Source organism: Leptinotarsa decemlineata, unplaced genomic scaffold, assembly GCF_025532065.1.
Source record: "Leptinotarsa decemlineata unplaced genomic scaffold, Ldec_3_MD MMD2_tig00026314_RagTag_RagTag, whole genome shotgun sequence".
In the NCBI taxonomy this organism is placed as follows: Eukaryota; Metazoa; Arthropoda; class Insecta; order Coleoptera; family Chrysomelidae; genus Leptinotarsa; species Leptinotarsa decemlineata.
In genome coordinates, this window is record NW_027412684.1 from 1,513,326 (window position 1) to 1,529,318 (window position 15,993).

At 33.6% G+C, this 15,993-nt stretch overlaps 1 protein-coding gene across 1 annotated transcript in view; it reads left to right on the plus strand.

The window, feature by feature from the left end:
* The window catches only part of LOC111511749 (uncharacterized), a 69,745-nt gene that overhangs the window by 11,805 nt on the left and 41,947 nt on the right, over positions 1 to 15,993 (plus strand). Inside the window, exon 2 of the mRNA XM_074181636.1 lies at positions 3,169 to 3,288. Coding sequence (XP_074037737.1) covers positions 3,274 to 3,288 — 15 coding nt within the window. The 5' untranslated portion in view covers positions 3,169 to 3,273. The remainder of the gene's footprint in view (positions 1 to 3,168; positions 3,289 to 15,993) is intronic.

Genomic DNA, 15,993 nt, shown 5'->3' on the forward strand with positions numbered 1-15,993 from the left:
CGAGAGATCTTCCGTGAGTTCCAGTGTGGCATCCTCGGTAGACGTTATTTCTTTGAATCAAAATATTTACAAATTCGCTCATTTTCGTAGGTATCCGTTTCATTACCTCTTATTGAAATTTGTCCAAAACTATTTTACACGCAAGTATTACGATTACGGGTACCGAATTTCGTGCTTATTTTTTGCGAGAGTTATTTTCAAAAAGCGAACAAAAAAAATCACAAAAAAAATCAATTTCAACACCCCGTATCTCCGAAACGAAGCATTTTCGGACACAAGTTCATATAGACTTTTTTTCTTAGAATTGTCTCAGGAATATGTCACTTGAATATTTTAACGTAGTTATGTCACACCCTGTATACCGATTTTCCACGAGTAAACAAGTCCCCTTTGTTGCCATTATACGTGATAATAATAATTCATTTGACAATAATTATGAGTTTTTAAAGAGATACAGATATTTTGCAAATGAATATAGGGTAATCCATGAAAGCGAATGCTCGTATGTGATAAAAAGATAATCTACCGGGTGTCAACGAATCTATTAGACAAGTCATAATTTCTAGACTATTAGGAGAATTGAAATGAGATTTGATATAGTTGAATGGTATGTGGAGAGGAATGTTTTCACATATTTTTCACTTTCCGGTCACTTCCGGTTTCAGCGGAAATGGCTCCGGTTCTGAATTTTTAAATGGAACACCCTGTATATTGTAACATTTTTGGATTTCTGAGACAATTCTGGATCAGAAACTGACATTTCCGGAATTTTTTCAGCCTACTTGATTTTTTCAGAGTCACTTTTAAAATTGCATCTAGGTGGTCATGATCGGACGTAAACTAATCTATGGACCTCAGGTGATATCAGAAAATTGCAATAGCGGAGTTTTAGTGACTAGTGTGTTGAATACGAATGAGACAAGTTTACAAAATAACATTTTCGTGTCTAACTATTATTTTTCAAATGGCGACCATTTTTTGACAAGCAATTTCCGAAAAAATGATTTTTGGACGAATCTAACGTTACTAATTTATTTGCCATTGGATCAACAAATTTAACAAATTCAACTAATAATTTCAGCGATGCACTTAGATTTTTTGCAATATCCTAAGTTCTTGAAAATTCCACTGTAGTAAATTTTCAAAGTGCATCCCTCCTTATTCAAGACACATTTCAGCTCGTTCAATTGTTTCTCTCAACACGTTTTGTAACATTTGAGGCGATATACTTCTAAATGCCTGTTGAATCCTTTCTTCTAAGATTTCGAGAGTGGCTGGGGCTGTTGCATAGTAGACCCTTTCTTTTACATATCCCCAAATGAAGAAATCTAACACAGTCAGATCCGGTGAGCGGGCAGGCCACCGTACTGGACCGTTGGTTGCAATAACTCTATTATTAAAATGCTCTATTAAAAAATCAAGTACGTCTCTGCTATTATGGGGTGGTGCTCCATCTTGCTGGAAGTAAATTTGCCGTAAAACTTCTAAAGGCATATCATTAAGATGATCCTCGATTTCATTTTGAAGAAAACCCAAGTATCTAACCCCTGTTAACTGACCTTGAAACAATATTGGACCAATTATTTTGTTTCCAACGATACCAGCCCAGACATTGACGCCAAGCCTTTCTTGAAAATTGCCCTCTCTCATTGCATGTTGATTTTGTTGGGCCCAGTACCGACAATTCTGCTTATTAAACATGCCATTATTTGTAAACCGTGATTCGTCGGAAAATAGAATGAAGTTGATAAAATTTGGGTTAACCATATGATTTTGAAGCAACCAATCACAAAATACTACTCTTCTATTGCCGTCGTCAGCATACAAATGTTGATGTAACTGATATTTAAATGCTCGATATCCGTGCTTTTTCAGTATTTTTCTTGCTGATTCGTGACTTATCTGCATTTCTCTACTAATTTCTCTTAAAGAAACCGTTTTGTCAACTTCTACCATAGCAAGAACGTTAATCTCAGTCTCCTCATTTATGACAAACCTCTGTTCTGCGTCTCGATTTCCCTCTTGCCTAAAACGACTCTCAACATAGGGAAAATACTGATGAGATGGGTGTTGCCGATTGGGATATCTCTGAGCATACGACTCAGCAGCTTTCTTTGAATTTCTGTGGCATTCTCCAAACAATAACAACATATCCACTTTTTCACTTTGAGTATACATTATTTCGACGAAAAATTAAACTAAAATTAACGAAAATCAAGAGAAACTTCTACTTTCTGCTCATAAAGCTTATGTCACTGTCATAACCTAGGTGAGCGTTTTGTTCTCCAAAGTGGACTTGATGGAAATAACCGCAAAATATTATGCATCATTCCTATCCATGGCACCCTTGACAAAAGTAAATGAATTTGTATCGAGTATTTTCCTCAGTAATATTTAATTTATGTTCTTATTTGTAATCCAATCGCAAATAAATTAGTATCGTTAGATTTGTCAAAAAATCCTTTTTTCGGAAAGTGCTTGTCAAAAAATGGTCGCCATTTGAAAAATAATAGTTAGACACGAAAATGTTATTTTGTAAACTGGTCTCATTCATATTCAACACACTAGTCACTAAAACTCCGCTATTGCAATTAGTTTACGTCCGATCATGGCCACCTAGATGCAATTTTAAAAGTGACTCTGAAAAAATCAAGTAGGCTGAAAAACTTCCGGAAATGTCAGTTTCTGATCCAGAATTGTATCAGAAATCCAAAAATGTTACAATATACAGGGTGTTCCATTCAAAAATTCAGAACCGGAGCCATTTCCGCTGAAACCGGAAATGACCGGAAAGTGAAAAATATGTGAAAACTCTCCTCTCCACATACCATTTATCTGTACCAAATCTCGTTTTGATACACCTAATAGTCTAGAAGTTATGACTTGTCTAATAGATTCGTTGACACCCGTATATTTAATATCTGAAAAACTTGATAAGCAAAAAATAAAATAGAATATTGAAATGTTGAAGAGTATTATGAATACACTTGAATATTTTAACGTACTTATGTAACACCCTGTATTTACTGGTGTGCATTGTATTTAATCCCTTTTTATATTGTTCATTATGCTATATTCATTCATTGTATCAACCTATATTTTGGAAATGATTCAAGTAATAAGTTTTTTTTCATTCAGAAATCAATATAATATGTTTATATTTTGCAGATTTGATGGTACTACAAGTTCAGTGAAAATTCTTCTAATGCAATAGACGTCCACTGCAATATATGATGTTCAGTTGAATGCCGACAATTAATCCAACCCAAAAATATGATAGCATATAAGGTAAGCCTTCATAAAAAAATTTGGTTTTTTTTGTATATGATCTGAAAATAATTTTCGAGTCAAGATTACAAGCTTTTTTTGCTATATAAATCAATATATCATGTAGAACGTCTTCTATTTCATTATGAACATTGAAATTTAAGATGGGTTTATGTTATCATGGGAACTTGGAAGATATCAGTCAAATAAACTTCGGAAGGTTGTAGGATTTGGAAAAAAGTTTTTCGTATGAAGTTCCTCAAATCGGCAGGTCTGAACATCAAGAGCATATCGCAGTGCAATTTTAGTTTTGAGTATCGTTCTCTTGGGACAAGTTGGTGGTGAAAGGATGAAAATTTAATTTCCGAAACACAACTCTCCTGGAATTGTATTGTGAGAGAGGAAAATATGTCAGTGAAGTCATTTGTGGGAGGAACTGCTCTTCTTCCAAAGTGTGTTTGGATACTAAGGCCTACACATGTTATCAGTATTTCAGGATGGTTTGAATTATTATATGATAAATTATCAGAAGCTTCTAGGAAAAAAACTCTTAAGAAAAAAACTTGGTTCTTGCGAAGCTGGGTTGACAACATTTCAGATTAATGAGAAGTATCAATGGAAGCATGGATTAGTTGACAAGTGGAAAAATCAGACATTCCTCTGCATCCCTCAACTAGCTGACCTCACCACCCCTATCACAAAATGTAAAAATTCCATTTTCTTTGTCGATAATGTTTTTTGAGAGAATATTAAAATCAATTTGTTCCTAAATGGCTTCCAGAAGGATATAGATACAGTTCCCCGGAAGAAGAGAGAGTCTTGAAAATTGATTCTGCTTTCAATATCAATTTATTTCCCTTTTTCAGAAGTAAAACGAAATTGTGGAAAACGAATTAGTGGAAAAATCATCTTTTGATCGAATACAACTGAAAGAAATATTGATCTTGTTCTTCACTGAAACTATTATAACCGAATGATTGAAACTATATCCACCAGAGAAGAGAAAATATAGGAAAATAAAAATACCTAGGCATAAAAAATAAAATATTATCACCGTAAAATATCGATAAAAGTTTGGAAAATTTTACCTCCACTATGGGTTCAGTTTATTATAAGTTTCTTTCATTTCATATCATCTGTTGGGTTATAGTTGTTGAAACTTTTCCTATTTTGGTTTTTCTCAATTCGAAATTTGACAAAGCATTCATTTTTATGAATGAGGTACTTATTCTCATCGCCCATTTTAATTTGAGTATTCATCATCATTTATTTTCCGAAAAGAGGTGATAATGCACATTACACCTTATTGTAATGTTTTTTAATGCCATAAAATTTTTGTAGTGGAAAAAAATTGTATTCACATAGGGGTAGGGTCATCCCAGTATCATCTGCTTCGTTGGGGGTTAAAATGGTCACCAATATGTATTGGCACAATCATGTCGCTGAAACTGCAAAGACTGCTTCTCAAAAGCTTTGAACACCGTTCCGAACCACAGAAAACTGTACACACCTCAGCAACTTTTGATGCTTTATAAAGCTCAGATCAGACCTTCTTTGGAGTATGGAGCTCTACCCCCAAACATACCCTGAAATTGCTGGATTCCATCCAGAAAAGAGCCATTCGCCTGATTGGAGACGCGAATATCACTCGCAACCTTGATAGTTTAAAACATCGAATTGCAACGGCTAAATTTTCAACAGCTTCCCCAGGACGAACTGCGTTAACGCACTGCAAAACCAAAAATGCACGGCGCGCAGTCGGAGAGTAGGTTGGGTTAAAAAAAATTATATATATATATATATATATATATATATATATATATATATATATATATATATATATAAAAGAAAAAATATTAAAATATAGAAAAAATGCTAGGGGCGCCACCAGTTTATTTTCGCAGGTTCTGGGGCTACTTTTTCGACTTATTCTCTCGTCCAAACTTCGAGAACCCGTTTTGTTTTTTTTTATCCCCTGGCATTCAACACTTTTTGTGGAGTGCGTAGAATGTTTTGCTTGCCGAACTTCCTACAATCTTTAACTGTCAGTAGACAACCACAAATTCATTTTGTTCAATGTAAATAGCCATGCTCATTTTGTTGTAACGCTAAACTAGCCGTTACAGAATGAAGGTTGAGCATTTGTTTCTCTTCAATAGATACTTTCACGAGAATTGTTTAAGTGACTTGGCACATATGATTTCACCAGAAGCAGTACATATAAAAAATGTGCGAAGGACTGTGACCGTCCTCAGGCCACCTCGAACTTCACTGTTTAAGAACTCTTTCATTTGGAGAACTGCGTTCATGTGGAACTTCCTAAGAACGTTTTTCTAAATGGATTCAATCTCAGGCGATTCAAATACAATGTGAATCGCTACTTTCGCACGGGCGCTGCTTTTGGAGCGCCTTAAAGATATTTCTGTAGTACTTGTGTACTACAGTATTTGACTGACAGTACTTTGGAAATATGTATGTACGGTATGTAACCCTTCATCTAAGTATCAGGTTGTTTCTACTTAATACTCACATAAGTATAATAATTCAGAGTGTAATATCTCATCGAATACTTATTTTATTCATTCGAAATTATGAAAATTGTGTGCTCGGAATTTCATGAAGTGAACGAAGGCCTTTTTTATCTAGTACATATTTGCGAAAGTTCTACCGGTGAGAAAGCTATCGAATTGCCTGAAAAGATAGAAGTCGATTGGTGAGAAGTCTGGAGAGTATAGTGGATGAGGCAGAACTAAGATGGTCAATTCGTTTAATTTTCGGACGGTGATTTTTGAAACGTGTGGAAGGGTGTTGTCGTGGGAAAGAATCGAACCTCTTCTGTTGACAAGTGCCGGCTGCATTTGAGGTAAATTTTCGGCACATTTCGCAGATTTTCTCACAATAGGACTCTACTGTGATGGTTTGGCCCGTTTGCAGAAAGTTATAGCGAATCACACCAGCTACTGATCAACATACAGGAACCATGGACTTTTTCGGTGGGTTTTCTCATTTGGAGAGTGCCTGAGTGGCTCATCGCTGTTCAAACAATAGTCTTCTTTTTTCGTAGAGGATCTACTTTCAATCACACATGACGATCTGATTCAAAACATTGTGAGCCGCCACGGGACGCTTGGCAGGTGTGAAATATTGATAATAGAATTTTGTGACTGACCCCTGTAATCATTGTTGGGAACTGAGATATTCATAAAAAGTATATAATTAAAATATATATAGAAAAATTTTAATGTGGCTACATTATACTAGTAAACTCAAGAATCATAGCAATATATTACTGAAGATCTTAAATAATAAATATCAATTATGAATGTTTCATTATAAATTTCACCATCAAAAAAAATTAATTAATAAATTAATGTTTGATGTTAATAATGAATAGGAAAAACATACATGAGCTACTCGCTATCTGCAGATTTCAAAATTTACAATTGTATATTTTCACTGATTCTTAGAAGTATGTACCTCGAAAATTCAATTGAAGTTTTTTTAAAAAGGATAACATTCAAACAAAATTACAATTTCGTATACAAATTAATTCAAAGAACTAAGATTATAAAAAAAAGGAAAGAAGAAAACAAAAATCACATCAAAGGTGCTGCTTCGTTCCCTCCTGTTCATAAAAGAGGACATATGCCTCATGGCTCACAAGTGATTTTGGCGAAATTGGGAACACGTGTGAATCGTTGTATTCATGCCACGTGCCACTATATGGGTGTCTGCAATATGCTGTGTAAAATACAATTTTATCAGTCTTTATCAAATTCATTCTTCAAGCAAAAGTTAAAGTACATTATTGTTCATAAGAAATAAATTAAGATGGATTCAAAAATATTATGAGCCATGTAAATTGTGTGAATTTGAATCTACCAAGAGAGTAAATTTTACATTTACTGACTCTTGAGACAGGCCAAATACAAGCGGGCCTAATGCATAGATAAATGTGTACTTAGTTATATAATATAAAAGTATAAGGTACTCACTGATGACTAGATAGTGTGTTGTACTGTGAGTTTGCTGTCTTTGCATGAAGCTGCTCACTTTCATTTTCTGAGTTAACTGTCAGACATTTTTTATTTTCAATTATTGAAAAAAATATTCATAATGTAAAACACAGGTTATGTATACTGTAGTGAACACAACTGTATACACTATAGGTATCCGATCTCAGTGTGGCGAGAGAGATAGCGTAACGCCAAACCAGTGGGAAGGGAATCACACAGTTGCTAGCGCATGACGTTGCCACGGAATGCGTCGTTACGTAATCAATTGGTTTCACATGCGGTTACAGATGTTTTAAAGGATCGTTCTGGTTGCGCGAAAGCAAAGAAGAGTAGACCTCGAAACGTATCACTATCTATCGATGGTTCAAATCGTGGGGCACCCACTTTTCAAGCTTTTCGACCTTTCCAATAAGTTTCAAACCATCAAAAAACCCATGGGAGCTGACGCCCAGTTCTTACGCCATCCCACTCACCATTTGTGATGGGTCAGTCTTCACCAGGGCCCTCGAATCCTTGTTCTGCATTACTGTAGGTCGACCATTTTGGGGCTAATCTTTGACGCTAAAATCTCCGGGACGAAATTTCGCAAACCAACGTGGAATAGTTCGTTCATCAACACTATTATTGCCAAATCTTGGATAATTAATAGTAACTGCCAAAATGTTTATAAAACTGTTTTGTAGTGTTTGTAAAAGGCCTTACAAAATATTGATAATAACCATAATGTTTTATAAGACGGTGCCAATTTCCTATTTATAACAGTTTTATAAACATATTGAAAACATTTCTGGCAGAAATGCAGTTTTATAATTTGTTTCTCCAAAACGTTTCCGCAATTATTATAAAATACGAAATTGCTAGTTGTACCTTGTACCTTGTACCGCTTGTACCTGAAGAAATATTCAAATCAAATAAGGATGAAGAAATTTTTCAATTTATTATTGAAGGGACCTAAAATGGGACTCAGATTAGTGCAACATTTAAAATTTTCAAAGAGTGCAGGATTTCGATTTCATTGCCAGCTTAATGGTGGAGCTAGCAGAACTCACTGATTGAAAAAACAATTTGGAAAAATCAGTGATAAAGGAAAACAAAAGCCTGAAAAGAGGCTAAAATAATGACATAGTCTGTTCTGTCACCTCAAGGTTGAGTCAATGATATTTCCGGTAAATTAAGAGCAACATTCGAGAATAGAGTAACAAGTCAGTTAAACAGAGCGAAAAAACTCATGAAAGACAATGATTTCTAAATGAATCGCTATCAATTTACAAATCTGTTTTTTATGAAACTATTTAGGCGCGTCTATCAGGCGTCGCACAGAAGCCGTAATTGAATGAACTAATTCACGTATTGATTTCTCAATTTCATAACTCCCAACTGAATGCGAATCAGTGATCAAGTGCTATTATATACTTTACTACTCGATTACCATTCGAATGTTCATTCGAAAACATCAGAAAATGACATCGAAATAAACACCGCCTTCATTTTAGACGTGAGCAAAATAACCATACCAATTTCACTCGATTTCGTTTTCAGCGTTTATTTAAATCTCGTCACGAACGTGTTAGTCTAACCCAGAAATTGTTCGGAAATTGTATGTAGCATGTGTCGGAGACGAACAAATACTTTTTACAAATAAAATTTCACTCAGCCTAATGTTATCTTCGTGTCCTGTTCCTCTAATTGTTATTGAAAGTTTTATCTGATCGGAATCGGCAATTATCATGAGGAAACAGCATTCCGGATGAAGTCATTCACATTCTTTTCACGATGGACAAGTTATCCTAGAGTTTATAAAACAGTGAAATTACCACATACGGGTGTAACACAATTATCGGATGACGGTTAGTTTTCTCTTCCTAGTTTCGAACATTGTTGTTATCACTATATCCTCGTTGGTGAGACTCAGAGGAGGTAATGTGTATTGCACCGTAAGTTAATGAAAAAATAATTAATGTTCAAGAGATCACGCTACAATGCCCGAAGACAGAGGATGTGTATTGAATCTTTCTAAATGATCAACAATCACGCAAGACTCTAGCCTACAGTCTACAGCCTGTCAGATCTGTGTCATACATATTTTACCCTCATAATCGTTAAATAAATATAGTTTAATGTCCAAAATTTATTTCCCAGTATTCCGGAAATTGAAACAATTGTACTGGTTAAGCATGTAAATCCACTAATAAAACAGAAAATTTCAGATTTACTCACATTCATCTATCTCAAAATTATTTCCAACTCGACGAAAAGTTTTATACATGCAGTGAAGGACTAGTAATGGGTAAACTGCTGGGTCCTTTGCTTGCTAAAATCTTCATGATAACATCATAGAGAATGAAATCCATTATGATCAGTTAACTAACAGTTTCTTGTACTGGTACGGATACGTAGATGATATCTTAGTATGTTTCACTGGTATAGATAGGCAATTTGGTAAGTTTGTCGAATATGTCAATTCCATTCACCTCTCAATAAAAGTCACCGGTGAAAGGAAAGTAATTCAATAAATTACTTTGTCTAGACTATCACAAAAATTATTAATGACCATGATTTTGCGGTTTTCCACAAACTACCACATACAGACATTGTCATACATAATTCCTCCACGCACCCTTACCAGCATAGTAGCTTCATTCAATAGTATGCTTCACAGACTATTGAATATTTCACTGTCGGGAAGTAATTTCCAGAGAGAGCTGAGTTTCATAAAAAAAAACTTAGTCAACAACGGTTAAAAGGTAGATATTATCGATCCATTCTTTTCAAAAAACTACAAAAACAAGCCATGGACCAGGTCCACCAAATTCAAGAAACTATAACGTCCGCAATAGAACACTGTCGTATTTTGGTGGACCCACTAATAATATCGATCGTTAAAAAAACAGAACGAATATTAGTTTGAGTACATTTATTGAAAACAATGAAGACAGTGAAGACAAAACTTCAGTGTCGATTAGATCAGGAGTATATAAGTTGACTCGTGGCTCTTGCCCAAAACATGCCTCAGACAGGGAGAACTTTTTTCCAAAGAATTAAAGAGCATAGAAGTAGTTTCTTGAATGGAAAGACCAATACCACATTTGCAAACTATCTTTCAGTAGAAGGACATGAGTCCAATCATGAATATGACGTATTACATTTAGAAGAGAAAGGTTTGAAACTGAATCTTTCAGAATATTCCGAAATGAATATATACAAACAGACCAAATAGAATTAAATAACTGAATATTTTTTCAAATGTGGAAACTGGAACATAAGCTCAGATCATTTCATTCACTACAAACTCAGGTATACATTGAATATTAATTGGCTAGGAAAGAAAAAAATTCTTTCCAAACAAATACTCTTATATGAACACTAAATAATTATAGAGAAGATACGTTTCTCTACCCAATTTGTATTCCAAACATTCGTTATGGAATAAAATCAGATATCATTCACATGAGTTCTACTTTAAATGAATGGTAACAAATTGCACTTACATGGAAGACTGTCATCCTTACTGGTATACATCGATGTTTCGCCGTAAGACACTTGCCTTAAGGCTCTTCAGTACCAAATTGGATAACACTATAGAAAATACACACAAATCATTCATGAATTACGATTTTGAATGTCACGGAATAAGCTTGATCTGCTTATGTCATCGATGACATCGTAATGACATTCATTCACCTATTTGATTTAATCTCAGCCAAGAGGAATCTTATTTGAATCGAAGGGGTTACTTCCTTCTTTTTTTTTGGAAGATTCCCACATCTCTTTTTTTGTATCAAGATGGAGTAGTAGAAAGCCAAAAACTTTCTTGAGAATTTGGTACTTCCTTGAGAAGTAGGTACTTTAAATTGTAAAAAATATATATAAAGCATTGAATGTGTATATTTATTTAGTAAAGACACGCCCGAGGAAGCCATTGTATGGCGAAACACCTACTGCGTTTTTGTGAAACTGTCAAGTGAGAATCTCACAATGAAATAGTTTTTGAATACGTCAGGGGTTTTCATCAAGTATCGGCCGATTCCATCATTTATTTCGTTTACTACTGCGGTAGACATTATCAAAGGCGATCCCAGGGAAAAGCTAGACCAGTTAGAGGAAAAGAGAGCCTTCAGCAATACCCGGGGTATACCGAATCCCTTGTAGCTGAGGGTCGGTTTACATAAATTCAGAAACACAGGGATAATTTTAATGGAAAGAAAGAGCCAATGAATATTTGGCTACAACAAGGTCATTTAATCTAATGAAGAGAAACGAAGCCACACCTACTAATGAAGATAGTGAAGATAATGCGTTAAGGATAGTTGGAGCACTTCGCCTGTAACATCATCGCCTTCGATAATGTCTAACGCAGTAGTAGACATTATGAAAAAGTTTTATGATATTTGAAGATAAATTTCCAAGTTTGGGTATAGGTTTATAAGGAATATTGATAGGTGCTCTATTATTACATAAATTTCTGTTGATAACATCGGAATAGGTATTATTGCCGGTATTGAAAATAATTATATTGTAAAGTTTTCTGGGATAGGAATTTTCGATCAATATGTCTCTAAGAAGACTGAGATCTTTTGCTTGAGGGAAGGGTGTACTAATTTTTCTATGTTTTTTTTCAAACAGAATATTAAATTGATTTAAACTGATTTCTTATGAAAAGAATAGTAATTGATACATCTTCCTGAATTAGTAGGTTTCACATACCAATCACTGATCAAGGAATGATCAGTTTTACGGATAACTCTTGTATCAAGAAAAGGAAGGGTCAGATTATTTTCTATTTCAATAGTGAATTGCAATTTTTTATCATATCTGTTGACAACATCAAGCATTTCATGAGATTTGTCATAAGGTATTGCACAAATGACATAGTCAACGTATTTCTTTAAAAAAGGAATTTCAAAACTCAGTTCAGGAAGTATGTTTTCAAAAAGATCATCCATTACATATTGACCTATAATAGGATAAATAGTAGCTCCCATTGGTGTACCAAGAATTTGTTTGTAGTATTCACCTTCGAAAGAGAAATAACTTGAGTTGAAGATGGAATCAATTATTTCAATAATTTTTTTTCCGGTTATTGAACATTTTTTATTTATATCATTCCATCTCAGAGCAAAAATTACAAATATTGTTACTAACTTTTTCCAGAAACCTCATGATAATAAAAATTATCTCAATTCCCTATTTGATAAAACAAAAACATTTTTAAAGAATCATCCAGAATTGATACTTACAAGATATGATAAAGGCAACATGACAGTGAATATGGAAAAATCTGATTTTATTGAGAAATCTCTTGAGATTATTAATGATAGTGATTCTTATGTTGAACTTAATAGAGATCCTGTTTGAACAATACAACAAAAGACAAATAAAATCGTTACAAATTTGAAAAAATTTAAAATGATATCAGACGATGAAGCAAAAATGGATATGCCATCAAAATATTATGGACTTCCTAAAGTACATAAACCTGATATGAAATTGAGACCCATTATTTCTTCCATTGATGCTCCAAATAGCAAAATTGCCCAAATGGTCACTGAAATTCTCACTGATGCCTGTAATTATGAAACTGAATTCTATATTAAGGATTCTTTCGATTTTCCAATTTTATAAATGAAAAATCATTACCTCCAGATTATGTTCTGATAAGCCTTGATGTGGTTTCACTTTTTAGCAATATACCTATGCATCTAGTGGAGAAAAGTATTAGCAAAAGATGGAATGATATGAATAAAAAATGTTCAATAACTCGAAAAAAAATGTATTGAAATAATTGATTTCATCTTCAACAAAAGTTATTTCTCTTTCGAAGGTGAATACTATAAACAAATTCTTGGTACACCATTGAGAGTTACTATTTCTCCTATTATAGCTCAATATGCAATGGACAATCTTTTTGAAAACGTACTTCTCAAACTGAGTTTTGAAATTCCTTTTTTAAAGAATTACGTTGACTGTCATTTGTGCAATACCTTATGACAAATCTCATGAAATTCTTGATGTTGTCAATAGATATGATAAAAAATTGCAATTCTTAAACCAAATTACTTTAATATGAAAGTTTTACATACAGAAAAAAATATTTCCAAATGCCTTTTATGGAATTGTTGAAATTAATGAGTCTTCTGATTGTATGGATAAGAAAACTGACATTGATAATTTCAGCAGTATATACACTAACTTACTGGAACTACATCAAAAAACATAATGATAATAATGAAAATTGTATCAATCAACTTCCTCTTTAGAGTCAAAGATTATCAAATTATCATGCCCATTGAAAAATATGACATTTTTTTCGTCAATTGTATGTTCAATTCATTGTTTTTCACTCATTTTTACTAAAAGTATGATTTGTTATGATATCCATTGGCAAAAAATCCACAACTCAATAAATTATAGGCCCTGAAGAAGCTTTCCATCAGAAGCGAAATCTTGGCAAAGTAAAGCATAGTTTTGATTTTTGATTTTTTGACTGAGAGACCCTATTAATCCCTTTTACTATATATATATATATATATATATATATATATATATATATATATATATATATATATATATATATATATATATATATCTATATATATATATATATATAACTATATATATATAGTAGTTAGTTTGTTATATATGGTCGAGCTTTCAAGAATGTTCATTCTCTTTATCAAGACATCTACAATAAATTGAGAACATTGCCGCAAAATTGTAAAACAAATAGGTAAACAATGTACTTACTAACTTGAGGTTATAGTAAAGGTTATAGTAAAAAGTCAGACGAAAAAAAAGTTAATACTTTTCATCATGTAGAAAAGTGTCACACATTCAATTCAAAGTTACAGAGAAAAAGTACAAAAAACTATATATATATATATATATATATATATATATATATATATATATATATATATATATATATATATAAATATATATATATATATATATATATATATATATATATATATATATTAATATATATAAAATAATTTCCATTGAGCTGTCTATGAAAGCAACTTAATCATCTCTTAAAGTATCGCAACATGATTCGTGGTTCAGACATACCCTGAGTATGCATGCCGGCGGTTCAATGTCCGTTAATTTGTGTGATAAATCATATGAATTGCCATATTCACAGAAGATGATAACAATTAAAATATGAATAGTTTTTTTTCACTAGGCAAATTATATGTTTATAGTCGCATAATTTGCGTCATCAAGGTTAAAGTGATACAGGACTTAACAGCCATAACAAATTTCAATTTCACTTCATACTTGGACGAATGTTTGTTGTTGTACAAATACGTTGGAGAAAAAATGTTTTTGAAAATATTTTTCAGACTGATCACTTTATGAAAAACATACTTGGTGAAAAGTCTAATGTGATGAAAACACTTTCCCCACACCAGAACTGAAGCATTTCACTAACCAAGTGAGCATTATCAGGGATGAGTTGTATTCATCTCTAGGATATAATCTTATATTCAAATTAAAGAGTAAACCAATTGTCATGATAATTAGAAAAACATATTTTTAGTAATAATCGAAAAATATATTTTGAACTAGTGAGTTAACAAGAAAGTTTTATGAAAAACAAAAGTGAAATTGAAAATGTTTCTTTCATCGGGAATTCACTTCATAAATTTGTTCTTGCTTTCAAAGTTTTTTTTTGAAAATGTGTACTTTTAATTCAATATTACACAAACGAAAGTTGGAGTACCAAATTTCTTGAAAAAGCTCTACATGAATGACTTGTCAGATATATTGTTCTCATACGAATGAAACCAATATTACCTCAGCGAGATACTCCATAAATAATGACTAAACTTGTGACTGATACAATAGCAACAGTCAATCGATAATATATCATGGCTAAAGGCCTTGGCCAAATGACTCTATTTCTGCGTCTCCAACAATATTTCAAGAGACTACCCATAAAATTAACAGTGGGGAAGGTTGAATATTAGGTTGTTTCATAAGTTTTCTTCACTTTCATGAGTCTACTTTGAACTGTAATATCTCGGTGAATACTTATTCAATTTATTCGAATTAAACGCTATTTGAATCAGTGCATTTTTGCCAACGTATCACAACTCGGGATTCCATGAAGCCAACGTAGTCCGTTTTTGCCTGGTCCTGATTGGCGAAGGTTCCACCGGTGAGGAAGTTATCGAAGTGATTGAAAATATGGTAGTCGGTTATCGAGAGGTCTGTGGAGTATGGTGGGTGAGGCAGAACTTTGACGCTCAATTCGTTTAATTTTCGGACGGTGATTTTTGAAACGTGTGGAAGGGCGTTGTCATGGAGCAGGATCCGGCCTCTTCTGTTGACCAGTATCGGCTGCTGTAGACGCAATTTCGTTACAGTTCGTTGATTTCCTCACAATAGGACTCTGCTGTGATGGTCTGGCCCGCTTGCAGAAAGTTTTAGTGAATCACACCAGCCGCTGACCACCATACAGTAACCATGTTCTTTTTTAGTGGGTTTTTGCCTTTGGGAAGTGCCTGGGTGGCTCATCGGTGTCCAGCCACCTGAACGTCAACTGTAGTTTCATTACACGTGACGATCGAATCCAAAAAGGGATCGTTTTGGTTGCGCAAAAGCAAAGAACAAACCTCGAAACGTGACAATTTCTGTAGATCGTTCGAATCGTGGGACACCCACTTTTTGAGTTTTTGACCTTCCCAATACATTTCAAACCATCAAT